The sequence below is a fragment of the Apus apus genome, chromosome 7 (genome assembly GCF_020740795.1).
Source record: "Apus apus isolate bApuApu2 chromosome 7, bApuApu2.pri.cur, whole genome shotgun sequence".
In the NCBI taxonomy this organism is placed as follows: Eukaryota; Metazoa; Chordata; class Aves; order Apodiformes; family Apodidae; genus Apus; species Apus apus.
Window position 1 is genome coordinate 16,964,258 of NC_067288.1, and position 25,867 is coordinate 16,990,124.

Here is a 25,867-nt window from a genome sequence, read left to right on the forward strand (position 1 = left end):
GGGAATAAGCCTGAACCTTCAGCTACTGAACAAGGCTGCTCTGAGGGAGTGAAGAACATGTTATGTTCCTGAGGCACCACGTGGAGAAGCTAGTGAGAATCAGGCGGTTTTGAGGAGGGCACTGTGGAGTTACCCAAATACACCACCTGCCATAGGGTCCAAAGCAGAGCTAGACCTTTGCACTTTGGGTGAGATGCCGCAGCCTCTGCGCCCATCACGAGCTTCTCTGCCTCCTGCCCACCAGCTGCAGGTCTGTGTGGGCACAGCAAGGACCATGGGTGCTGGAGCCCAAAGGATTCCAGTAGATCTGGGAGATGTTTTCCACTTGCCCCTTGCAGGCCAACTATGTATGCTGGGTGAATTTGTTTTTCAGAGGACTGCTTTAGGAGATGGTGCAGACACAACTATTGATGTCAATGAGATTGTTGGCAGCTTAAGTCATCAGGAGTTTTGCACTTATTTCAATGGAAATAGTATGGAGTTTAGAAAGGTAATGTCCTTAGTACCAAAAGGAATATGTTTGAAATATAGACATAAATGTTCTGTGACTTAAATGGCACCTTGCACTGCGAAGTGATGGGGAGCTGACAGCAGGCAGGGCTTGGGCACTACCCAGCAGCAGTAGTGAAGCAATGAGTTGGTGGGTTTGCTGCTCAATCAGAAGTCATGCAGAGCAGTGATGGGAAACTGAGAATATCCAGGTAACCCCTGAGGCCAAATCCAGGAGAAGCCAGAGCCTTGCATGACCCTTAGGGCTGGGCTCCACAAGCCCCCAGCTCCCCAGGGGGGTCCTCTCTTCCCAGTCTGCAGAGGCTGGAGCACAGCTCTGGGGGTTCTCGCATTTTCCAACCCCCATGCTCAAGCTGAGAGGTGGGATAAGCTCAGCAGTGACACCCTGGCAGGAGCCCCACAGGTGAGCATTGCCCAGCCAGAGCACATGTGGGACTGCAGCGGACTGTGGGCAGGGGGTGTCCACCTGCAAAGGGCTGCAGGGAGGCCTCAGCCAGGCTCTCTCTCCCCCACTGCCATTGTGGAGAAAGCCAAGCACAGCTCAGGGAACTGCAGTCCAGGGCCCATCCTGGGCACAGCAAAATTATTTGGCATTGCACAATTTATTTTTAGGAATTTTTTTTTCTTTCTCTTCAGGTTATATCCTTTGAAGAAACACAAAGCATGAAAAGGCTGTGAGTATATGGGGGGTGGGAGAGGGTGGACAAGTTGGGAGTTGAAATAATTCTTGATGTACTGGAGATACTGTCTAGAAAAATAAGGCCTTGCCACTATGTTTTGCCTACATGTGGAGCAGAAGCATAGTTGATCCTGCCCTGTGGCAGCAGCACAAGGGTACCAGGGATGCAGGGCTAGGGTGACTGGGGATGCAGCTTTTGCTGCCCAAAGGCATGGGGTGGGATGGGATGAGGGTGGGGGGGATGGAGGCTTTGGGAAGACCCTGCCATTGCAGCTGGGCACAACCTGCACAAGCCTCAGGGCTTTGTTAAATTGAGGTTGCAATTTATGCTGTCACTGTTCTAGTGTGCTGTTTTAGCAATATAGTGTTATAATTTCCAGACACCAAATATAAAGGTTGTTGCACTTAATCTGCCATCACAGCGGCACTCTTCTGCTTGAACTGACACTGACCCCAAACCCTCATTGCCCGTGAGGTTTTTTTTTTTAAAAAAAAATCTGTGTAGCTGCATATAGTTATGCCATAATAGATCAGCTTTTAAACCTCCATTACCAGTTGCCAGTAGCTGCATGCTCAGATCCCTTAGCTACATTTACATTTACCAAATCTCCAAAGACATGACACAACTCAGTAGTGCTGCTTACGGTGGGAACGGCTTAGCTTTTCTATCATGTGCCATTAGTTTTACCGGGGAAGATATTCAAACAAACAGGATCAGGATATAATGCTGGTAAAAAAAAAAAGCAGTGAAATATTTGCCATACTACAAAATATTTTGAAGGTAAGAAAAAAAAAATAATTTAATCCTACAGATGTAATCTTTGATCTAGGAACAGAATCCACAGCTTGTCAGACATTATAAATTATATTCCAACTGCCAATTATAAAAAAACCAAACACATCAGCTAAAGAGCATTATGAAAACTAAGCTGCCTTGGACAGGAGCCACTGATCTGTTGACAAGAAACTGAAGCCCATCCCTTCCCACAGTGAGCTGGGCAGCAGCTTCAGCTCCCGCCTGCCGAGGAGGAGGTCGGCGGCCAAGGAGCATCCGCGCGGCGCAGCCTGAGCCGCTCCGGGAGCGGCCGCAGCCCTGCCCGTGCAGGCCTCAGCGGGCTGTGCGGGTGGCTCCCCCAGCCCCAGACAGGCCCAGCTCCACATCACAGCTGCAGGGCCCGGGGAGGACCTTGCCAAACCTTGGAGTAAGACCAGCCTGAGAGACCCATGGGGCTGCTTCTAAGGGGACAGGACAAGTGCCTACTGATGAGAGAAGGGGGCTGCACCGTGGGTTCAAGATGCTGTCCCTGGTTGCATGATGTGAAATGAATTTGGGTGAACCAGACTTTGCAAGTCTTTTTAAACCAAGAGGTTTGTGTCCATGAGGGCAGCCATCCTCACCCATTCCACTTTGCAGGGGCTGTCCCCACCAACAAGCCTCCCTGTGGCTAATCGCACTGGTGGAAGGGGCTGGCACGCTAGCCCAGTAGTAGAAGGTGGGTGAGCGAAGTGTGAACATCAGTGGTATTTAGCTGTGGTCTTTGTGAGAATGATGGCAGGTTTGTGTCACTGGGTCCCCAGAGAGCAGCGCTGCGGGTGACGGTGTGTCCTGCTGGCAGCAGAGCAGGTGTTGGAACAGTGTCACAGGAGGGCATCCTGGGGATTTTACACAACCTTGCTGGAGTGCTATCAGTTAGATAAGCTGTGTGCTGTACAGTCAGGTCAGGATAACCTGCACAAGGTTAGCATGGACTGCAATAGCACCAGGTGTTTCCAATGAGTAAGGATCATTAGTAGGTTTTCTTACACAAAAAAATATTTTGGCTTTAACTATATTTTAATACTTTTAAGCACCTGTTTTAAAAGGTGCTTTAAAGCACTTAGTTGGGGAAGTAAGAACAAAATTGCCAGTGATAGTTCTGGCTCAGCATTAACAGCCAGCACCTTGTCCCCGACCCTCTCTCCCTCAAAGGGTTTGAGATGGGTTGATAAAAAGTTGATAACTCAACAAAATTCACTGTGCCTGGTACTAATTCTTCTATAAAAGCTGAACATTTTCTCCTGCAGTCTTCAGTTGCTTTTAGCATGAAGGGACTCATCCTGGCCCTGGTGCTCACCCTCGTGGGTAAGTTGAAGCTTTACCAGCACTGCTGAGCTGTGATGGTAGCTGCAGTCCTGAGCACGCTGAAACTCCTCAGGGCCTTTCAGGGGTATTTACAGCTTAATTTGCTGAAGCCTTTTTATGAGCATTAGATTTCTGTGTTTAAGCTTAACAGCAGGGGGGAGGCAGAGCAAGCAGCAGCTAGCGAGTGGGGCTGGTGCAGGCTCTGTGTCCCCAGAGGTGTGCGGTGCACCCCGGGAGACCATTACTGGTTGTTTGTAAATGAGTAATAAATGGAAAGTGCCCACAGAGATGGGGAGTTCCTCACACATCTTCCTCTTTCCTTTCACACAGGGGGTCAGAAGCAGGACCTGGGTAAGTGTGCTCCCTCCCACTGCCCCCACGCTGCCCTCCCCACCGCCTTGCACTGCCAACTGCTTGTACTGGCTTGTTGGCAGTAGCAGCCTCACCCCTCTTTGCTGGGGTGCTTCTTGTGAGTAACATTACAACAGTCATCGTGAAGGAGGTGTTTCTGATACTTAATTTTTCTTTTAACAGAGCCTGTTTTTCATACTGGCAAGACCTACCTCTATGCCTACGAGACCTTCATCCTGCAGGGGCTGCCTGGCAGAGGCCTGGCCATGGCAGGGCTGAGGCTGACCTGCAGGCTGGAGATCAGCCGTGTGTCTCACAGCTACCACCTTCTCCAGGTAAATCACCTGGGCATGGGGACCGACCCACTGCTACCAAACTTCACTTCACCCCCCTAGGCTGATAAAATAAATTATAAAAAATGCAAAGCCCACACAAAATCTTAAGGCCCTTCCAGGTGCTGAGATGGCATATAAGTCCAGTGTCAGACCAAGTGGCTCTGCTCAGGCAGTGGTGATTTCCCCAGCATGGGCAGAGGTGCTGGCACAGGCACCCTGTACCTCCAAGCTGTGCTGAGAAGAGCTGGAGAGCTCTTCTGGAGGGTCTGCAGCTGTGGCCAGACTGCTCTGGGTTACAGCAGTGACCCAGACAGTGCCACGGGCTGCCTTGCAGCCTGCACCTCTGTGGGAGGGAGCCAGGGCTGCTTCAGTTCAACTGCCATCAGTATCTGAGCCCCCTGGACTAAAGCTGCCTTAAGGTCATCCCCATGTGGAAATACAGCAGGCAGCTGCTTTAAAGAAAAATCCTTAAGATAGTTCTACTAAGCTTGAGTATGAAAATGAGAATTCAAGCATGAAATATCCATGTTTTTAATCTGGTCCCTAGCCTAAGAAAAGCTCAGTGCTAGAATTCAGTTATCTTAGAAGAAAGTCCCATCTGTCTCCATTATTTTCTTTTTTTATATCCTTTACTTAGGCATTAATTAAAATGTGAAGAATTCTAATGGTAATGCTTGTGCTTGGCATAATGATATCAAATATGGAAGCACTGTTACTCATTGAAAAGCTGAAATTAAACAGCTTAAAATACTAGCATGGAAGCAAAGACCACAGAAAAGGGATCTGGAAAACATCATGTGGGGAGAAAGCTGTAAGAGGGCACTTAGTGTTTCATCCTAGGAGTTTACTCAATCTGTAATTCTGTGCCCTGTACTGGAACAGGGTGAAGGAACCAATTATTGACCTTTACACACTGCCGCAATTGCAGGCTCTGTGGAACCTTGCTAGTGCTGCTGAACTTTAGCAACTGCAGATGATAGTCTTGACTGGGATTTATTTTGAGAAAACTTTAAATGAGGCAAGCTACCCTTGCAGCATTAATGACAAATGCCTAAAATGAATAAGAGAACTAAAACCACACCATTTCTTTCTATGCAGGAACCCGGACTTTTATATACAACGGGTGGGAGGTCAGTGTGTGTGTGTGTGTGTGTATGCAGCTAGATACATATGTGCATGCAGGCACCCATTGCCCACTAGGTAGCAGTCAAGGACTTGCGTGCAGGCTTTACAGCTTGATAAGCTAAAAATGATCACAGCTGCTTCCAAAGAAAGAGATGTCAGCTCCTGCTGGGCCATCTCCCGTGTGACGTCCCATAGTTGTCTCTGCTTTCCCATCAGCTGTGCCAAGGCTTCAGCACTCTGGGACGTGCAGGACCAGGATGAGCAGCCAAAATAGTTCCCATGTGTTTAGGCAATGGCTTGACTGCCTTGCAGACTGAAGGGAGATCACACTGGTCATCTGGGGAAAACAGTCGAGTGTCCTTTCTGTATAATTGTTGACAGCCAATGTTTCACTCGCCCAGCAAGCTTCACCATTTTCGAGGATGTTTCCTAGCCCAAGCGTCCAAGGAGGAAAACATTTCCTGTGGTGTTGGACAAGTGGTTTGTGTCCAGCCATGTACTGGAAGTGCTCGTTTTCCCCTCTTATTCCACTGTTTCAAACTGAGCAAACAGGATGAATGTTTTCCTAATTTTGTTCACAGATTCTGTCCCCAAAGCTGGAGGAGTACAATGGCTTCTGGCCCATAGACCCTTTCACTCCATCTTCGAGGCTCACAGAGACCATTGCGGCGTGTTTCAGCCAAGCCTTTAAGTTTGAATACACTGAGGGAAGGGTTGGAAGTATTTTCAGCCCAGAAGACTGTCCCATCCTATGCACTAACCTAGTGAGAGGGATTCTGAACATGATGCAGATAACCATCAAAAAGTCACAAAATGTGTACGATCTACAGGAGGTTTGTTTTTTCCATTCTGATTTTACTTTCATTCTCATTTTACTGTAACAGAGTAACTCATCTGTGCATACACTTCCCAGGCAATTTAACCTAATTTATTGCTGTTTCAAGTGGAAAGTTAATTGTGTTCAAAAAATATTCACAGGCTGGGATTGAAGGCATCTGCCAAACCAGATACATTATCCAGGATGACAGCAGGAATAACCGTGCCACCGTATTCAAAAGCAAGGACTTGACAGACTGCCAGGAGAAGGCAGTGAAGAACATGGGCACGGCGTACGTGCGCCCCTGCCCCACCTGCCCCCCGGTAGGAGCAGCACGGAGCCCTTGCTGCCCTGCGCAGGCGGCAGCCGCTGCCAAACACTCGCGCATCGCACTGATGCTGGGAGGGAGTTTGGTTCTTCTGTGCTCAATCAACAACCCCCCATTCATATTTGTGAGTGGCTCTCTTTGCACTTCTAGAAAACCAGAAACATTAAGGGCATGGTAATGTTCACTTACAAGATGAAGTACGAGGACAGTGGGACCTTGATGACATCTGTCACATCCAAGCAGACGTACCAGATCTCGCCCTTCAATGAACCCAACGGGATAGCAGGCATGGAAGCAAGGTAGGGGCCATGCATGTCCTTAGCGTAGCTGTGATTATGAGAGCCAGGAGGAGATACCTAAAACATATTTAGTGTTGGTTTGTGAATTAACAAGAAGCATCTGGCCTGTGGGCTGCAAAGGGCCAAGACACTGTACAACCCTTGGGATGCATAGCCAGGCTCCATGTCCTGCCGTTTAGGCATTTTGCTGAGCCATCTGAAATATTTGTCCAACCTCTCAAAGACTTTGGTAAACTCTAATGACACCTCTCACCAGCCCTATGATATTTCCAGATAACTCTGGGCAATGCATAAACTGAGAAGTGCATAATCTGTTTGTGGTAAATGCAACAGTCCTGCTGGGCATCTCTTAGTGTGCTCCAACTTCTGTACGTGTCCTTCACACACACAATGTGGACAAAGGCTACTGATGCTTTTCTTTCTCTCCCTGAAAGACAAGAACTGTCTTTGGTCAACATTAAAAGGACTCCCATCAGTGCACCAAAAACTCGGCTGCAAAACCAGGGGAGTCTTCGTTATCACTTTGCAGGAGAGCTACTTCAGATGCCAGTTCCTCTAATGAGGATTAAAAATACAGATTTACAGGTATTAGATGCTTACTTGTCATACTTTTTCATTATTTATAAGGTTAGCAGATAATCACATAATTATTTCAGACATGAATCCTTCCAACTGTCCGTTTTTTTCCCTTAGTTAACAGAAACACTGAGGCAACTAGTTCGGAAGAATGAGGAAGGAGCCACTAAAGAAGCTTCAGCCAAGTTCTTACAAATGGTCCGGCTTTTCCGTGTAGTGACCCTTGATCAAATTGAGTCTTTGTGGGCACAGTTTGCCAACAACCCTCCCTACAGGTATCTGTATTCCCTTCAGCCAGGGTTTCCAATCAGAGGCATATTGGGGAATGGGAATAATGAGTGGTTCCCTCCCTGGCAGGCCCTGGTTCCTGAGTGCCATCTGTGCTGCTGGAGCTATGGACACATTCAGGTTCCTGAAGCAAAAAATCCATGATAAGAAGCTGAGCATCTGGGAAGTAGCTGCGACTCTCCCTCTTGCCTTCCATTATGTTACACCCAACAAGCAAACCTTGGAAGTTGCTTCAGTGAGTACAGATCATTCTTCTATTTATTTCCCTCTCGCTTCTTTTTAAAGGTGAATTCTCAGGATTATAAGTGAAATATGCAACATATTTCCTTTTAAGTTTGTAAAATGCATGGTGTTAACAAAATGGGGAACACTTCAGAAAACGTTTCCAAACACTTGTTGCCAAAATATTTTAATGGCTTTGATATTTGATCTTTAAACCCACAAATACTAAGAAAATTGCTATTGACTTCTTCTTGCCAAAATATTTTTTAAAAATTGACAAACTCAAGAAAAGATTATAATGCAACCAAAATCTAGACTACATACAGTAGAAATGGAGTCAGTCTATTTACTTTTCTTGCAGCTGAATAACTAGCATTTGATTTAACTTCTGAAAATATTTAGGAATTACCCAAAGCAATTGTTTCTATTTATTTCACAAATGTAATTTTCACTAAATACCAGCTCTAATTACTGGAAACATTAAAGACTGCTACTTTTTTCTTCTGCAGACTTTTCTGACCTGTCCTCAAATCCAGAAAGCACCAATGCACAGAATAATTGTTTACCTGGGATATGGTAGCATGGTAAATAAATACTGTGCTCAGACTTCACTTTGTCCAAATGAACTTCTTCAGGTAGGTGACTCTCATTTCTTATTCGTAAGAGGTGAAGAAATTTTTGTTAATGCCTGTAATTGAGATCTCATGATGCTGGCAATGAGGTAGCTTGCTGTTTGTGTGCCTCACTCTCAGCTGTGATTGCCCGCACAATTGCAAAGACAGAAAGAAACATGGAGCCGATGTCTTTGAAAAATCTGATCTTAACAGCTCAGAAATTCAAATGTAAGTGGTAGAAGCCTTTGGGGATAATGGATTCTATAAACAACCTGCAACTGAGTTTGGGTATGACAAACTGAGGATTAAAGCAAAACAATTGTGATTCTTCTCTCTACTTCTACATTAGGTAGAGTGTACTTTAAAAATCTATTAAAAAGGCACTAAAGCATTAATATAAGCAAAGGTCTAGATATGTCACAGGTGAGGACTTGCAAAGAGGCCCTGCTATGTAATTGCATATTGTCAAATACTCAGGACATTGTCCTCAGTCTATGCAGCTCTGGCTCCTTACTCAGAGGACCACAGCACTGAGATGGCCTGCTGGTTTTGACGTGAGTTTAAATTTTCCCAAAAAGAGCAAAACAAAGCCAAGCCACCAGAAGGGTAATTTGTCTTCTCAGAACACCAAAATTGTTTAAGTAAACTTGCTATCACTATAGGAAGTGAGAAATGGGCAAGTGCAGCTGTGAAGACCCTGGGGACCGCAGGCCAGCTGGGCTGGTGGAGGTGCCCCAGTGAGCCACTGAACCCAGCACCAGCTCAGGGCTGCTCTGGTGCAGGCATCCACCTAGGATTATCTTCTGCACTCAGGCTCAGGCACAATTTAAAATATTGTGTATTGAGAAGATCGGGTTTGCTTGTATGTTCCACGTTTGGCATTCTGGTAATGACGGTGAGATTTTTCCTGGGAGAAAGATCTGAACAGCTTCACGCAGGGCTCTGCACCAGTTGTTATGTTGCTTGCTATGGCAGTCTGTATTTTTAAGATTAACACAGTCTGCTCTGTTTTCAGCCACTCCACGACCTTGCTGCTGAAGCCACCAGCAAAAATGATAAAAAAGACATGGCCTTGGCCCTGAAAGCCATTGGCAATGCAGGAGAGCCAGCCAGTATCAAACGCATCCTGAAGTTTTTGCCAACATTTTTCCCGGCTGCAGCTTCACTACCAAACAGAATTCATGCTGATGCTGTGTTGGCCCTAAGGAAAATTTCCAGAAAAGACCCTGCAAAAGTAACTGAAATTATTTAAACAAATGTCTTAAAAAGGATGGGCTGGAGAGCTGGGCAGAGAAAAACCTAATGAGGTTCAACAAGGGGAAGTGTAGGGTCCTGCACCTGGGGAGAAAGAACCCCATGTACCATCTGCTGGAAAGCAGTTCTGAGAAGAAGGATCTGGGAGTCCTGGTAGACAGTAAATTATCCATGAGCCAGCAATGTGCCCATGCTGCCAAGAAGGCAAATGGAATCCTGGGTTGCATAAGGAAGAGTGTGGGCAGTAGGTCAAGAGAGATCATTCTTCCCCTTTATCTGCCCTGGTGAGGCCACATCTGGAGAACTGGGCCCAGTTCTGGGCTCCCCAGTTCAAGAGAGACAGGGAATTACTAGAGAGAGTCCAGCAGAGGGCAACAAAGATGTTTGGGGGATTGGAGCTTCTCCCTTTCGAGGAAAGGCTGAGAGAGCTGGGACTCTAGCCTGGAGAAGAGAAGGCTGATGGAAGATCTTTTTAGTGCCTATAAGTATCTAAAGGGTGGGTGCAAGGAGAACGGAGCCAGAGTCTTCACTAGTTCCCAGTGACAGGATGAGGAGCAATGAGCACAAGCTGGAAGATAGGAAGTTCCATTTAAATATGAGGAAAAACTTATTTACAGTGAGGCTGACAGAGCACTGGAACAGGCTGCCCAGGGAGGTGTGGAGTCTCCTTCTCTGGAGACATTCAAGACCCACCTGGATGCAGTCCTGAGTAATGTGCTCTGGGCAATCCTGCTTTAGCAGGGGAGTTGGATTAGATGATCCCTTCCAACTCTGACAATTCCATGATTCCTTACGATTTGGGTTGACTTAATGGTTCAGGAATAATAAAGCCTGCAGGTAACGTTAGCAGCTTGGGGCAGTTTTCTCAGTTATTGGTCTTTCTCTTGTCCAAACTACAAATTCCTGTCATTGCCCTGTCCTTGCTGCTATCCTGGGAAAGAGGTTGCTTTAGTCACAGTAACACTGGGCCCATTATTAATGGCTGTTTCTTCCAGCCCTGTTCACTGTGCACTTAGCAATAACTTCATTTTCAGTGACAGGTCTCATGCTAAAGTCTCTGTTCACTGCAGATCACACACAGAGTTTAGGAGCCACATCTCACTAGAAGTCACAAGGTACTCACAAGTTGTATCTTCCTCCTCTAGGTAAGGGAGATTTCCCTCCAGGTCTTTATGGATAACACACTTGCTCCTAACGTGCGAATGGTGGCTTGTGTTGTCCTCTTTGAAGCTAAGCCAGCTCTTCCAACTGTAACAGCTATGGCCAGTTCACTGCTGACAGAGCCCAGCCTACAAGTCGCCAGTTTCACATACTCACATATGAAGGCTTTGGCAGTAGGCAGGATCCCACAGCTCTATAATCTGTAAGTAGAGGAAGAAGTACACTTTTAGTAGCAAATGGTGATTTATTTTTTTTCTTGCAATTTTCTAAGAATTTGGTCACAGTTGACTATGTTCATATGATTTTAACTCTTTATTACTCAGATCTACTGCTTGCAACATTGCCATTAAACTACTGAGCCCCAGACTTGACAGGCTGAGCTATCGCTACAGCAAGGTCATCCATGTCGGCGATTATTCCTGTGAGTACCAGGTGCCTTGTTCACTGCTTCAGACTATGTAGCCAAATGTCTCTATTGTGTTCCATGATTTTCACCCAAGATCCAGTCATGGGCTGTGAGTTTAGTGTGCTCTTGAAATAGAAAAGGTGCAAGAGCCTCCTAACATGCAAAACCCCCTGAGAGTGTTCTGCTAATCTCTGGATCTGCTGGGAAAGGCAGTGCCTGCACATGGATCTAGGCTTCTCTCTTCAGTCACTGTTGTTCTGTTGATTCTGCCCTAGAAAAAAGTGCTTCTCCTGAGGTTGCAAACTTGAGAACCTGTGGGACTGAATCATGGCAGAACCCTTTGGGACCTACTATAGCATGAACCTGAGGTGGCTTATGTGCATGAGACATCTCAGAGACCCTAACCAAAATCTCTGGTGTTTTTATTCCTGTGATAGCTTTATATCAGGCTGGTGCTATTTGGAGGGTTTATCTAATGAACAGTCCCAGCACCATGTTTCCATCTGATATAATCACAAAAGTAAGAGGATATTATGCAAATACTGCAATGGATATTATTGAGGTAAGTATCTCATTAAAACAGCCAGCTAGATGCAACCCATCTATAGATAGTATTACTTGTTAAGCCATTTGGACTGTGATGTAATGTTTAACTTAATCCCTGGCTGTGAGGGTGGGTTTGGAAGAGAAAATGTAGATAATTATTATGATTTTACTTAGGCTGCTTCTTTTATTTGGGCTTCTTGACACATACATTCATCAATGAACACATTCAGTACAGGCATGAAAAGCTAGGAGAGCAGAGCAAAGCTTACACAGCAGAACATCCATCTGCCTACCTAAAGTCACATGGCATCAAGAGTATTTTGCATAAGTACAGGGAAATAGCATCTGAAATTAAATTGCAGCCACAGCAGCATGAAATTCCATGTAACAGTATGCAGGCATTTACTCAGCTTCTCAGGCAAGCTTTGCAGCCTGGGCTGAGCTCTGCACTGCCCTAAAATTATCCCTGCTGACTAATTCAAAGCTTGCTGAGCACATCCTCAGCATCTGCAGCTGTAGCCTGCAGTCATCAGCCAGGTAGGCACAGCCTTATATGTGCAACAGCTTCATGAATGTGTGTTTAGAGCGGCCTTGGTGAGTGTGATGCTGCTGCAGAGGTTGTCCTGGGCTGCCTTGTACTTGGGCTGTAACTCCTGACTCTGTTTCTTGCAGGTGGCTCTCCGGTCACAAAGCCTAACTGAGCTTATCAGGAAGCAGAATATTCCTTTTTCTGAGTATGACACATACAAGACCCTGAAAGAACTTGGTAAAACGGTACGTCCCTACACACCCTCCGTGCCTGCAGCACAGAGCTGCTGTCAGCATGGGGTTGCATCACCCAGCTGGCCCTTTGATGTTTCAGTGAGAAAGGAGTCAGCCATCCTGTTTGGCCACAGAAAGATGTACTTATGCTGTCAACAGGTGCCACCTTTTCACTCAACATGTGTCAGCCCGTAATGTACAGTACAAAAGATTATGATGATGCTGGTAGCTAAAATTCATGTGTTTTAAAGCATATGTTATAACACAGTAAGTGGTTGCTCTTCTCTTTAAAAATGATTCTTGAACAAGGTTACTGTCCATGAGTCCTTGGGTGTCACCCACTACTTACAGCAGCAGAAATTACCAAGCCTTTACCTCATCCTTGCGTGGGGAAACTCCCACTGAAGTCAGTTATGCAGCACAAGAAAGGCCATTTTGGTTCAGACCTGTAAGATGTCCATTATTTTTTGGCTAAGGAGCCACAGTTAGCATCCCTCAGATGGGATCTACTCTTTGCTAATTCATTACTGCATTTGAAGCAACATCATCTGCTGCTTTTATCTCTCTCCATCTCTCCTTAACACTGCAGCTTCTGGGATGGAAAGAACTACCTCCTGAAGACCCTCTGGTGTCTGCTTACATCAAAGTACTGGGCCAAGAGATTGCCTTTGCCGACATTGATAAGGATGCCATGCAGCAGACCATGATGGTACTGACAAGGCTGTTGTCTTTGTGATGATGAATAATCTCCCCTCCCCATCTCTTCTTACCTACTTTCCTAACCTAATTACCTATTTCCAGAGTCTAACTGGATCATCAGACTGGCAGCAGGTGGTGAAAAAAGTGGTGGAAGAAGTCCAGCGAGGCTTTTCAGGCCGATGGACCCTGCCCCTGATGGTGGCTGAGCTGCGACACATTGTCCCCACAGTGGTGGGGGTGCCACTGGAGCTCAGTCTGTGTGGTGCCAGCCTGGCCCAGGCTGAGGCTGATGGTGAGCATGGAAGATGCCAAACTGAGCAGTTGCCCTGCTATAACAGTGGATCAAATCCCTCTGTTGAAGTTAAATCCCTCTATCATCTTGAAAAATCCTCTTGTAATATGGAAACATGAGTGTTCAGCTTCCTCCAAAGGGTTTGAAAATAATTGGCATATTTGTGTTCCTCTACTCCAATACTCTAATTTGGAGTAAAAATCTTTAAATAATGATGTAAAGTATTTCAAAATGTAAAAGCACTGTCCATGTGTTAACTACTCTGCTTATTGAAAATATTGTATCTCCAGCGTTTAATGCTTCTCTGTTCATATAATTCCTCTCTGTCTTTTGCAGTGGAAATACATCTGTCACCACCATTATCTGACAATTTTAGACCTTCACAGTTGTTGGAAACCAATGTGGATATTCATGCTGACATCAACCCAAAGTAAAAACGACATATGTTTTTACACAGACACACAAGCATTTATACTTATATTTGACACAGATCAGTGATCACATGGTGTCATATAGGGGTTTTACTTGACCCAGATTTCTGGATGTCTCACAACCAGTGAGGTTGTGAGAAAGAAACACAGTCCCCCTGAGGCTTTAAGACCCCACAAGCATAGCCATGTGCACTGTATCCCACAGCATGCTGTGCTGTTCTGCCATTGCTAAAAACACTCACTTTTGTACCTGCTCAGTGACTAAAGATACTAAGCAGTCAAGATGTATTTGCTTACATATGAACATATGAAGTTCAACTCAGAATTGCATCACCACCAGGCACAAGGCTGGGGAGATCTGAAGAAGTATAGGAAAATGCTTCTGGATCTGCAAAAGCAAACACAATAGTACTAAGAATGATAATAGTAATAATTATCATAACAATAGTGATGATGTTAATACACAACTAGACGCGATCTGAAGCTAGAAGAGATTCTGACATTAGCTTGTCCTCAGGCAATATTTTGGTGACAAAGCAGTAAGAGGGTCCGTGTTAGTTTTGTTTATCAGATAAATCCCTTCACCTTTTCCAGCAGCACGTGAGCTTCCATGATACATCTCTTTATCCATCAGTAGTGCCTCTTGCAATAAAAATAACACTATGAAAATGTGGTTTTGCATTTCAAAGGTAAATATGTGCATATTAATCTGTAATTATGCATGTCTTTATTTCGCTTTCAGGGCATATTTTCATCTGATAGCAATGATGGGGATTAATACACAGTACTTTCAGAGTGGTCTTGAATTTCACACAGAGTTCAATGCCAACACTACAATCAAATTTGATGCCAGGATAAATATGAAAGAGAAAAATTTGAAAATTGAAACCCCTCCCTGCCATCAGGAGGCTGAGCTTGCAGCTCTGAGGTACAGAAGAGCTTGTTGCATGTTGTTTGTTGTGTGTTACTGATGGGAAGCTCCCTGCTACAAAATCGTGAACATACAACTCTTTGTTAGGCTCTGCTGTACCTTGGCAGTCACATAAAGCTTAGCATTGTTGGCTTTGCACTAGCAAAGCCAGGTAGGCCAAATCAGATGATATTTGTACACCATTTATCACCTCCACAGGAGTGAAGTTTATGCTATTTCAAGGAACATGGAAGAAGCAGACTTTGAAAAGAAAACCCAGCTTCTCCCTGGAGGTTATGTACCAAGTATCTCTGACCAGCCATTTCAGTCATCAGAAAGATCTTCAAGACCTGGCAGCTGGAAGGTAAGGAGGCCTCTCACCACCTGTTCTGCAGCTAGGTAGAGAACAGACATCTCCACAGAAGGGCTGAGCACCCCCAACGCAGCAGCTAGCTAACCAGATCCCAGGCACAAACTTTAAGATTCAATAGGTGCCTAACATATCCCAAACCAAGCCTAATGTAAATCCCAATGGGCTCAAGACATGATCACTGACAGTCTGCTCACTCCCATAATCCTATGCAGATAGGGTTGCTTTGACTTCCTCTGTCTTTACAGTCATGGGAAGGGTGTGTGGAATTTATATCCTTTGTACAAGATCCCTTTCTTTCCAAGCCAGAGCAGTGTAAAAAATGTGGTTTTATGGGTTTTTCTTCCAAAATGCTGAGGTAACCTCTGCAGTGGATTACAGAAACCCAATCTCTTATGTGCTTTTCAGCTTCTGAGGCTGGCATGGGACAGATAGGTTGACCTGCAACAGGAGGGCTAGTAGCCCAAAACTGATGCAGAGAAACAGCCCTCCGAAGAGCTCTGCAGGTTCTCATTGGGAAGTTTGTGTGAGAAACACTGACTGGGAAAGGCTGGGCAGAAGAGCTGTCCTCTTCCACAGAGCACTTTGGTGGAAATGCCACTGCTTCCAGTGCTTGGGTCTCCAATTTTAAGCAGTGCTTCCTTACTAAAGCAGGACTGCCATCATTCTCATTATTAATAGGAGGAAAGATTTTAGGAGCTGTGATTTTTATTTGTGTATGTGTGTAAAATACCTTTTATTTGCTATATTTTTGTTCAATGCAGCAAAGCAATACTCCTCGTGTGCTACCCAAAGGATACCAACAAGGTTCAGAAGGGGCACATCACCACAGTGTAAAAGGAAGATTTTATGCACGCATCTTCTGTAGAAAATTTGAGAGCTTGGGATGTTCTGCTTGTTTCAGCCTAAAGTCTCAAAATCCTGCTTTCTTAACAAATACCTATCTGCACAAATTAATTGGAGACCTTGAAGCCAAAATAGTTTTGAAGCCAGGTACAGTAATGATAACAAGCTTTTCTGTCAATCTCTGTGAATGCTGCTCAAGCAGCACAACCCTAGAATTTAAGTATCTTGTCTTTACTCATACAGACGCTGATATTGACAAAATACAGCTGGAGATTCAGGCAGGATCCAAAGCAGCCTCCAAAATAATTGATGTAGCAAGCTCAGTGTCTAAGGAAGAGAGTGAGACATCTCCGTACAAGGACATTCAAGCTAAACTGAAGAAGATTCTAGGAATTGAAAATGTGTTCAAGGTAAGAGGTCTGAGCATCTGACAGGGTGTATTTTTCTGTATGTGAAGCCAAGAGTTTCCAGTGTGGAAAACTGGCATGGGAAAGCAGGGATTTAGGCTGGGAGTAATTGGTGAAGGTGAGTTCTGGTTCAGCTTCTGCAGTGTGTGGGGCCAGGAAGTTGAATTTCTTTGAAAGCCTGTGGTGAGAAGTTTGTCTGACACCCAGAGCAACGCTACAGAATAAGCTACAAATTCAAAACTCTTTGAACTATTTTTGGAGGTTGCAAATAAAACACGGCACCGCAGGAAACGGATTCACAGAACAGACAAGGCTGAAGTTACAGACCTCTGGGCAGTGCCCAGTGCAACCACCCTCTCCAGTTCATCCTCTTCTTCCTCTGCTGACGCTAAAGAACCTGGAAATGAACACACAAAAGATGAAACAAGGCAATCTAGGAAGAAGGGTGGCAGCAGCAGTGGCAGGAGAAGCAGCAGCAGTGCCAGCTCTTCCAGCAGTAAAGTCTGCAGCAGCAGTGGAGAGGACCACTCTGGAGACAGACACTGCACTGGGGACAGTGCATATTCCAAACAAGAGGTAATTGACTCAGGCTGGAATTTTTATATTTCTTGTAGTCAATGTTTTATACCAGAAATCAGGAAATTGTGCCCATAGGGCATGGAACAAAGAAGGAGAGAACAGACTGCTGAAGGTGGCTGTTTGTTGAAGAATGGACAAGGTAACCACCTAGCAGAGCTCTTTCTTGTTCTTGAACTTTCTGGTTCTCTGATGCATTTCAGTTCTGAAGTTTCACATTTCAGTAGGTTTCAATTTAAAATTAATTAAATAAATATATTTTTAAAAATAGTTTTGCTTTATTTCCACATACTCCATACTGACATTTTTAATTAATTTGTCAAAAGTCAGTTCTTCACCTTCTCTTAGATCTTTTGACACCCTCTCTATTTTCACAGGCAAATCGACCTGTTTACCAGCTTTGGTTCAAGCCAGCAGATGAACAGGTATGTTTATTGCTCATACTGTGAGCAGGGCCCACAAATGCTCTCATGAGCTTTGCTGCAATTAGAGCTTAGTTCTCTGAGAGTAAAACCATAAGAAATTAATTCTGCAACAACTTCAAATAACCAACTTCCTTCAGAGCGATCCTACATTTTTGCAGGATCCAGGAAGGGAAGTCCTGAACAACAGCATCAGTTCCTCCTCTTTTTCAGCTAGTGATGAAGGCATGTCTGGAGCCATGTCTCAGGTAAGTGTCTTAATCTACAACAAATAAAAACATTTACTTTGGATTTCCAGTTATTGTATGTTTATAACACAATAGGAAAAATAGGGTGATTTAGCATATTAGATCATATCTAGAGGAATCTGAATTATTTCCTGTTTCATAAAGGTGAGCACATCGGATAGTGATTGAATATTTTGCAATATTTGCTTAGTATATGCTACATTTTTAAAGTAAACTGGAATGTATTGCTGTATACATTGAAATTTGTGTTACTCTGTAAATAATTCACTATAAAAATGAACACTTTAGAAGTGCTGACCTCCTTGATCAGAAACTGGTTTCAGGTATATTTTTTATTGCATAGCTCTCTGTAAAAGTCCAGGACTTTACTCTGCCACTCTTTTTGAATTAAACTTTTCTTTTACAAATACTTTTAATCTGTTGCTTTAATATAGTGGTTTTAATGCTTTATGTCTTTGGTCTCTACTCCTTCTCTATTGACTTCAGGCTAAGTTCCTGGGAAACAGCAAGCCACCCATCCTAGCTGCAGTCCTTCGTGCCATCCACAGAAACGAGCTGCCAACGGGATTACAGCTTGTGCTGTTCATTGATACTCACCCCAGGAGATCCAGGATACAGATGTTTGTTTCAAGCATTACAGGACCAAGTAGATGGAAACTCTGTGCTGATGCTTCAGTAATAAATTACCGTAAAGTATTGGTAAGTTTAAAATAACGATCAGCTAAAAGTAAATGAAATACAATGATCTTTCTGTGTTTCATACAAATATATATATTCCGCTCTACTAGGGTTCTCTTAAATGGGGTAAAGATTGCCATGACTACAAGATTGCTACTCAGATTGCAACAGGGCAATTTGCTGTTTATCCAGCTATACAGATGAAGCTGGAGTGGCCAAAAGTACCTTCAATAGTCCAAACAACTGCAAGATGGTGAGATTTTTACTTTATTTTTTGAAAAAAACTTCACCTGTGTCAGTGTTCCAGGTAATTACAGATTCAGTACTCCAATTTCTGGGCTGGAAAAATTCCCCTTAGTCAATATGATATTATAAAGTCAGATTACTGACAGCAGTCATTTGTTAACCGAATCACTTGTACTCCTTTAATGTGAAAGCTTGTGTCACATGCATATTTAGATTACACCTGTTCTTTTTTTTCCTGTGTATTCATTCCCTCAAAGCATAGTGCGTTTCAGTTTGCAGGAAAACCACTTGAAACACTTATTTGTTGTAGGGTTTTAACTGTAATTGTGAAATTGATCTCCGGATGCTTCCTAGTAGATGGAGGCTCAAAGCAGAAGCCTTGGTTGTCTGAAGGAGTCTTTTTTCTTACTGACTATACAGAGAGAGTCATTTCCTTATGCAGGCATCTTACCTCCAGCTTCTGAGGAAGGTGATATAAATCACAGAATCTTAGGTGTGATACAAATACTTCCCACAAAGCTCTTTGCACACTAAATAGCAAACATTGTGTGACATTTAGTGTAAGAAAGCTTTAACTGCTTGATCCAGTTCACATGTCCATCCATATACATATGGTATTTGTTTGTTCACTGTTCATACATGTTTGCCCACAATAACGTATAAATCCATATCAAAGCCTAATCTTTTTTCATAGTGCTGCCAAAATACAGACATACAACAACTCGCTTATCTAAATATGCATGTGACACAAGCTTTCACATTACAGGAGTACAGGTGATTTGGTTAACAAATGACTGCTGAAGAGGATAATTTTTAATACTAGATTGAATTACATGAAGTGGTGTTATCTGCTCTTATTATTGGGGATGAAACCATCCAGTTTACTATCCTGGAGCAAAGCCATAGAATTCAGCTTTGTTCTGCTCTGAGACTGTGTCCTTTTTTTAAGGAAACTTTTATCAAATTCAGTCCTGAGCCTGTAAGGAAACCTGACCATAGAGATCCTTCTGTCAACTAATTGACAATCTTAGTGGGTGAAGTATCCTTGCTAAATGTTACCATCACAGGAATGACACATGAATAGAAAGTCATCTATTTCTTAGAACTTTAGTTTTTTATGTAATCAGTGTCTAGTTATTAACTCTGAATGTGTTTAAAAAAAGTTGGCTATACTTTTCTTCTCAAATCACCTACCAACCAGTCTGTGAAACAGTGAAGACATTTCAGCCATTAACAGTTAAAATCTGCCTCCTATACACAACACCACATATTACTGAACCCTCACACAAAACGTGTCTAACACAGAATGCATATTGCTTTAGGGGGGTATTTTAGTCTGAAGAAATTATTTTTATTTATTTATTTATTTATTTTTGCACATGGACCATTTTAATCACTTACTTCCTTTTCCAGGTTCTACTCATTCCTTCCAGGAGCTGCGTATGTGCTTGGGTATTCCCAAAGGCAGCAGCGTGGTCCCTCTCACCAGGCAACCTTGGTTATGGCTCTGACATCTCCAAGAACCTGTGATGTGGTCCTCAAGTTACCTGAGGTAACTATTTCCACTCTCTCTTATCCTGGGGCATACAGTACTTACTAAATTGAAGGTTAATAGCTTTTTTAGCCCTCTCTCTTTTTTTTTTCCTCTTTTTTTTTTAATTAAAAAAGAAAATAAGCTCCCACAAGAAGGACATTACATTAATACAGTTGGTTCCATTGTGAAAACACCCTACAGCACATTTCTCTTTCTCATGTGGTATGGAAACACAAAAAATAAGAAACAGGTTACAAAACATTTGTGATGATTGATAACACATTATCAATAATTTAGTATATAGACTGCTCCTCCACAAATCTTCAGGAAGACCATAGGTTTTCCTGTGCCTTGGAAAAGATAATAAAACCAGGCTGTAGAGAGACATGATGGTCAAATAGCTGCCCTCAACATATGGGCAAGGAGAGGGTGTGCATCTCAGGTAAGCAAACTGTTTGGACTGTAAGCAAATGTTATGTACCAAGTCCCCTAAAAGATGCAAACTGGTGAATATCCAATCTCATTTATAGCACCACTATTCTATAGATTGCAGATGGGTCAAACTCTATTTCATGGTGTAGACAGAGGACATGATTTATTTTTAGCTCTGACCTAAATCTAGATTCTAATTTATTTTTCAGTCAGCACTGTCCTCTTTTAACAGTCTAGGAAATGGTATCTCACCTCAACACTGTATTTTGCATTTCCATCCATGTTTGTTTTCTGACTGATTTGCAGCTCACCATTTATGACAGAGCCATCAGGCTTCCTCTGCCAATCCCTTCACGTCCAGGTACACCGATTTCAACACAGCCATCCCCTGACTGGAACACCTTTTCCCAAGCAACACTTTCAATCATTGAAAGCCTTAAAGGTCAGCAGCTACCTCTCTGCACAAACATTGTTGACTGCAGATTTTGAAAATATGATTTGTACTTTTGACATGACTTGAACTTATTTTACATTAACTTAGAAAATAATTTGAACTTCAGGTAAAAATAAGCTCATCTGTATGAAAATCTGTGAGGCTGCAAAGATGTAAAGAAAAGGAAACATATTATTAAGTACTTAATTCCATGCCAAAGAATTACTCCAAAGGCATCCATTCCCAAATGCATCCACTTCAGCTTCACTGCAGAGATTGGTCGTGAAGAAAAAAACCTCTACAAAAGATAGGAGGGACATCTAAGTGACCTAAAATTTAGGGTGTTCTGCTTGATTTGTGCTGTTATGTAGAAGCTAAAACAGCTTCAAAAGTATAGCAATTAATTTCACCTTGCACTTGATTTTGAAGAGATTATTGTTTCACTAATGCTGTATTAATAGCTAATCATGTTATACTTTCTTAAGGTAAATTTTAAATGGAAAAGATTTATATAATCCTGAGATAAGGAGTCACATTTTGCTGGACATCAGTAGGCTAATATCATACCTATGCATGTTTCTATGGTAAACACCAAAACTAGCCTGTATGAATTAAATTTGTTGTAAAATAGTTACCAATCAGAGCTGGCAGGACTGCCAACATAATACCATTAGAGTGAAAAAAGGAAAAGTTTACTCTAGTGTGGCATCTTTTCTTCCCTATCTTCCAGCTGTTTCCAGTCTTGGTTGTGACTCAATAAAGGTAGCAGCTTTTAGTGAATTTCCTCTAGAGTTAATGAGATGTGAATTGATAACAACATTTGATAAATTCTTTTGACTACAACACAGTTGCAAAGGTCAAAAAGGCCACAGAGAGTTTCACCAGCACCAGCCGTGAGCAGAATTTCTCTCACACAATGATTGAATCATGACTGGGTTGTGCTCCTGCCTGGGGGACTGGCAAAGTTTTGCTTTTGTATTACTACAAATGCAGCATTTCATCTGAAGGAACCATTTTGCCTTTATGTGGAAATAGGAAAAACCAGAAAATGTTTGTTTATGTTTGTTTGTTTGTTGCTTTTGTTACAAATCCAAAATATGGTAACCAACTTACATAAAAAACTTAGTTTTGACTGACTTTTTCATTTCAGCTCGCTGTTCAGTTTTCCAAAACACGATCAAAACCTTCAATGGAGTTGAATTTAACTATTCAATGCCTGCAAGTTGCTACCATGTCTTGGTGCAGGACTGTAGTCCAGAACTGAAATTCCTGGTGATGGTGAAAAGACTTCAAGAGTCCACTGACCTTACAGCAATAAATGTCAGACTTGCCAGCCAGTAAGTAATTTCAAACTTAAGAATAAATAGATGTCAAGATGGATATGCTTTAAATATGAAGACCAGAGTGGTAGGGCAGTCTGGTACTCATGCAAAAATCACTGATGTCAACCAAAGGATTTCTAGGAGTGTTACTGGGATTTGGGGCTTTGTCTTTCAGAAGTGTTTCTGAAATGTATCTGAGGTTCACAGTAACCTAAAGTCTCTACTGCTCCAAATTCTTAATTAATTTGTTAGCATTTATCCATCTCATTTCAGTTCCTAGTAATTAAGTAGACACATAAACTATAAATCCAAGAGGGACTATTAGTCTGACAGGCTACACTAAGCTAATAATTAGAACTAATAAACACCCACAATGATCTCAGCAGAGATGTTGAGAAGTGGACATAACTAAAAAGGGAATTACTTATCCCAGATTAGAGGCAGTGTCTTAGCTGATCACTTAGTTGGTTCATAATGTTCTAAATCTATTTTAAATTAACTTAAGACACATTTTGTTTCATCTTGGAGCAATCGCATCTGCCATCACAGGTTCTACTTTAAAAGTGTAGTCTGATACTCAGAATTGTGTGGGATTATGCAAACTAAAATAATTGTAGGGAGTATTCTTCAAAGCACATAAATAGGCTTTGATCTGTAAGGTTTCATCCCAAGTAATTATTTATTTCTGAAAATGGTGTGCCTAACTGTGCCATAATGTTAGAGAAAGAAACAAGGATTCCCAGCACCTGTTTTGTGGAAGAACAGAAAGATGCTTGTTTTACAGACTCTATCTTTTGTGATAAGGACACTCCTTGTCACTGTATCATTCACGACTGTTCTCTACAACTGTATGGACAGGCTTTTGATGTGCTTGAGCTTCGTATTTCTTCATTAGAGCAAACACTGATCTAAAGAAGATACTACAATACACAGGCAATTCAAGCTGTAAGAGAACCACTGTAGGTGGTTCTACCAGGACTAGAAATTGTCAGCTGAGTAAGGTGAAGGAGAAGCATTTGTTTATACTTATTTCCTTTACTTAAAGTGAGGTTGACATGTATGTTTCCAATGGACTCATCCAGTTGAAGATTAATGGTGTCCAAGCCCCAACAGATGTTCCATACACATCTAACTCTGGTAAGAGACTCACCTTTATATTTCATTTAATCCTTCCTGATCTTTAGAAGGGGAGGACGTCATCATGCAAAAACCTCTCAAGATAAAGATTTCCCTAAATTAAGAAACAATTAGGTGATTTTAAAATACTTTCATGTTAGGTTTTATAGCACGTGGCAAAAAAGATGAGCAAGGAAAAAAGAGATGCTGATCCTGTGTATCCTTGTGCAAACCAATTAATGCAGGGCTGTGGTGCCTTGTGCTGATCACAGAGGCACACGGAACAAGCATCTAGATGTCCCCTGGCCATGGCCACCCTTGCTCCAGGGCAGGGAGCACCATGGTCTTTCTCATTTCCCCCATCTCTTTCAAGATACATTAGAGCCTGCATTAAGTCCCCAGGAATTTAATAAGTGGTTCAGGTTGGACACTAAAACAATTACTTCCTTTTAAAAGAAATCCCTTTGTGCTTCTTGCTTTTTGTTCCAGATGCAAGCTTGCTGATCAACAGTGAAAGGGAAGGCTTATCACTGAAAGCCCCAGATTATGGCATAGATAAAATATATTATGATGGGCACAGAATTGAGGTATATTTTTATTATTATTTTCAGTGGTTTTATTTTTAGAAGAAATACATTTCAGTGCATATTTTCTTTATTTCCACAAAGATTCAGGTTGCCTTCTGGATGGCTGGAAAAACATGTGGAATTTGTGGAAAATATGATGCTGAGAAGGACAGGGAATATCAAATGCCCAGTGGATATCTAGCTAAAGATGCAGTGAGCTTTGGTCAGTCCTGGATCATCTCAGAAGATCCCTGTGCTGAAGGTACTAAGATTCTAACATATATCAATGTCATTGCCTTTGACCAGTTGACTGGTCACATGAATAGATGATTTATACTATCGTAGCACAATCATCTTATTTTTCACTATTTTTGTTATTAGTGGCCACAGACTAAAAAAAATCTGGTTTTCCTGAGTTTGGTAATTCACTTCAAGTTCTGGCTTTAATGCATTTTTATATCAACTTCTTATGCACCATGTAGTTACCTGAAGTTTGTGTGTTCCAGATAAAACTATACACTTAAAACTCCCTAAGATAATAAGGTAGTATGAAAAGCAGGCAGTTTCATTGTTGGCAAAAGACATTTTATGTTGTCCTTAACAGTTTTACTCTTTATTTCCATTCTGTTATTTTCAGGCTTTTAGTGTCCCAGAAAAAGTCTAGCCCTGGCTATCAAACTAAGAGGGCATTTGAGATGGGAAATACCTGCTTCAATTTCATCAGGTTTAAGATGAACTTAATCTGAAACCTTCAGTCTGAGAATGGTTGTTATCATCCAGATCCTGTATAAATAGAACACCACTAACATTCTGATAACATCAGGGTGCAGCACATTTTGTGTGGAACCCAACCCTGTGGTGTGTGGTGGCATTTTTTGGAATGTATTCTTGGATTAAGCTCCTCTGGAGGGACTGGTCCAGGAAAGCCTGGATCCCAGATGCTCAAGGACTAAGCCACTCAGCCGTGGCAAGGTGGGTGTCATGATAGGCACAGTGCAGAAGTGGATATATGGATGTCTAGGAGCTACTCCTGCTCAAAAATGAAGTGGTGTCATAGTTTGGATGAAGTTGAGCGTCAGTTGACCAAGGATGTCCAAATCTTTTTTTGATTTGGACACCTGTGTCCCACCTAGATCCTATTTGGCAAGCCTCTGTGTTTGGGACTGTGCCCACATGCCTGATTTTCTGGCAGCCCAAGCCACTGCCAGAAAAATGACTCGCGGTGTCAGCTTGGTTTCCTGGAGCTTGTGCCACCTGCTTTACCCACGGGTCTGAGCTGTTGCTCATTCTACGAATCAAGAAAAAAAAAGCTATTCACGTAAATTCTGCAGATGCTTTAAGAGGATTCGTGTTTTACAGCCTGTAAGCTGCAGCGCAGATTTGTCGAAACCGAGAGGCCGGTGGGTCGGAGCAGCAGGCAGCGGGGCCGCCCCGCGGAGCCCGCGCTGCGCCGCGCGGGGCTGCGCCCCCCGGGCCGGGGGCTCCCGCTGCCGGCCCGCCGGTCAGTGCCCCCGGCCTGCGGGCCCCGCTGCTCACAGCCCCTCACACGGCCTCCCTCTTCTCTTCTCTGTTACAGACTCCACCCTCAGCCCGGAAGGGCTGACTCGGCTGGGCCAGGGAGCCGAGGACGCCGGCAGCTCCGTCCCCGCTCACACGGCGTGTTCCTGTCACCAGCAGCCGCGCCCGGCCTGACCGCCGGCGGGCCCGGCCTGCGGGAGATCCTTCTCTAGCTCCTTAAAGATCCCGCAAATAATTCTGGGCACCCCTCGCCGGGTTTGGTCTTCTAATAAACCCTTGCTCTGTAAAATCGGCCAGCCAAGATCATTTCTCTCCGAGCCGGTGCCCCCTGCAGGGCCTGCCCGGCCCCCACGGCCGCTCGCCCCGCCAGGCCGCTCCGGGCCCACCCGCCCCTCGGCGGGGACTCCAGGGCTGCTCCCCGGGGAT

At 43.4% G+C, this 25,867-nt stretch overlaps 1 protein-coding gene across 1 annotated transcript; it reads left to right on the forward strand.

Annotated features, from left to right (window-relative positions):
- The first annotated feature begins 3,260 nt into the window (after positions 1–3,260).
- Positions 3,261–25,638, forward strand: LOC127387023 (vitellogenin-2-like). The gene is given in 36 exon segments (XM_051624885.1): positions 3,261–3,311; positions 3,642–3,662; positions 3,846–3,997; positions 5,704–5,955; positions 6,101–6,262; positions 6,418–6,566; positions 7,001–7,151; positions 7,260–7,417; positions 7,500–7,665; positions 8,162–8,287; positions 9,282–9,500; positions 10,666–10,883; positions 11,005–11,102; positions 11,525–11,649; positions 12,306–12,407; positions 12,985–13,104; positions 13,197–13,386; positions 13,723–13,816; positions 14,560–14,745; positions 14,947–15,091; positions 15,862–16,095; positions 16,165–16,353; positions 16,612–16,926; positions 17,304–17,351; positions 17,510–17,596; positions 18,083–18,295; positions 18,385–18,527; positions 19,934–20,072; positions 20,793–20,928; positions 22,070–22,256; positions 23,287–23,378; positions 23,847–23,944; positions 24,026–24,185; positions 25,283–25,373; positions 25,375–25,424; positions 25,500–25,638. Coding segments are annotated over 36 exon segments (5,172 nt in total). The 5' UTR covers positions 3,261–3,271; the 3' UTR covers positions 25,616–25,638.
- Positions 25,639–25,867: the final 229 nt, after the last annotated feature.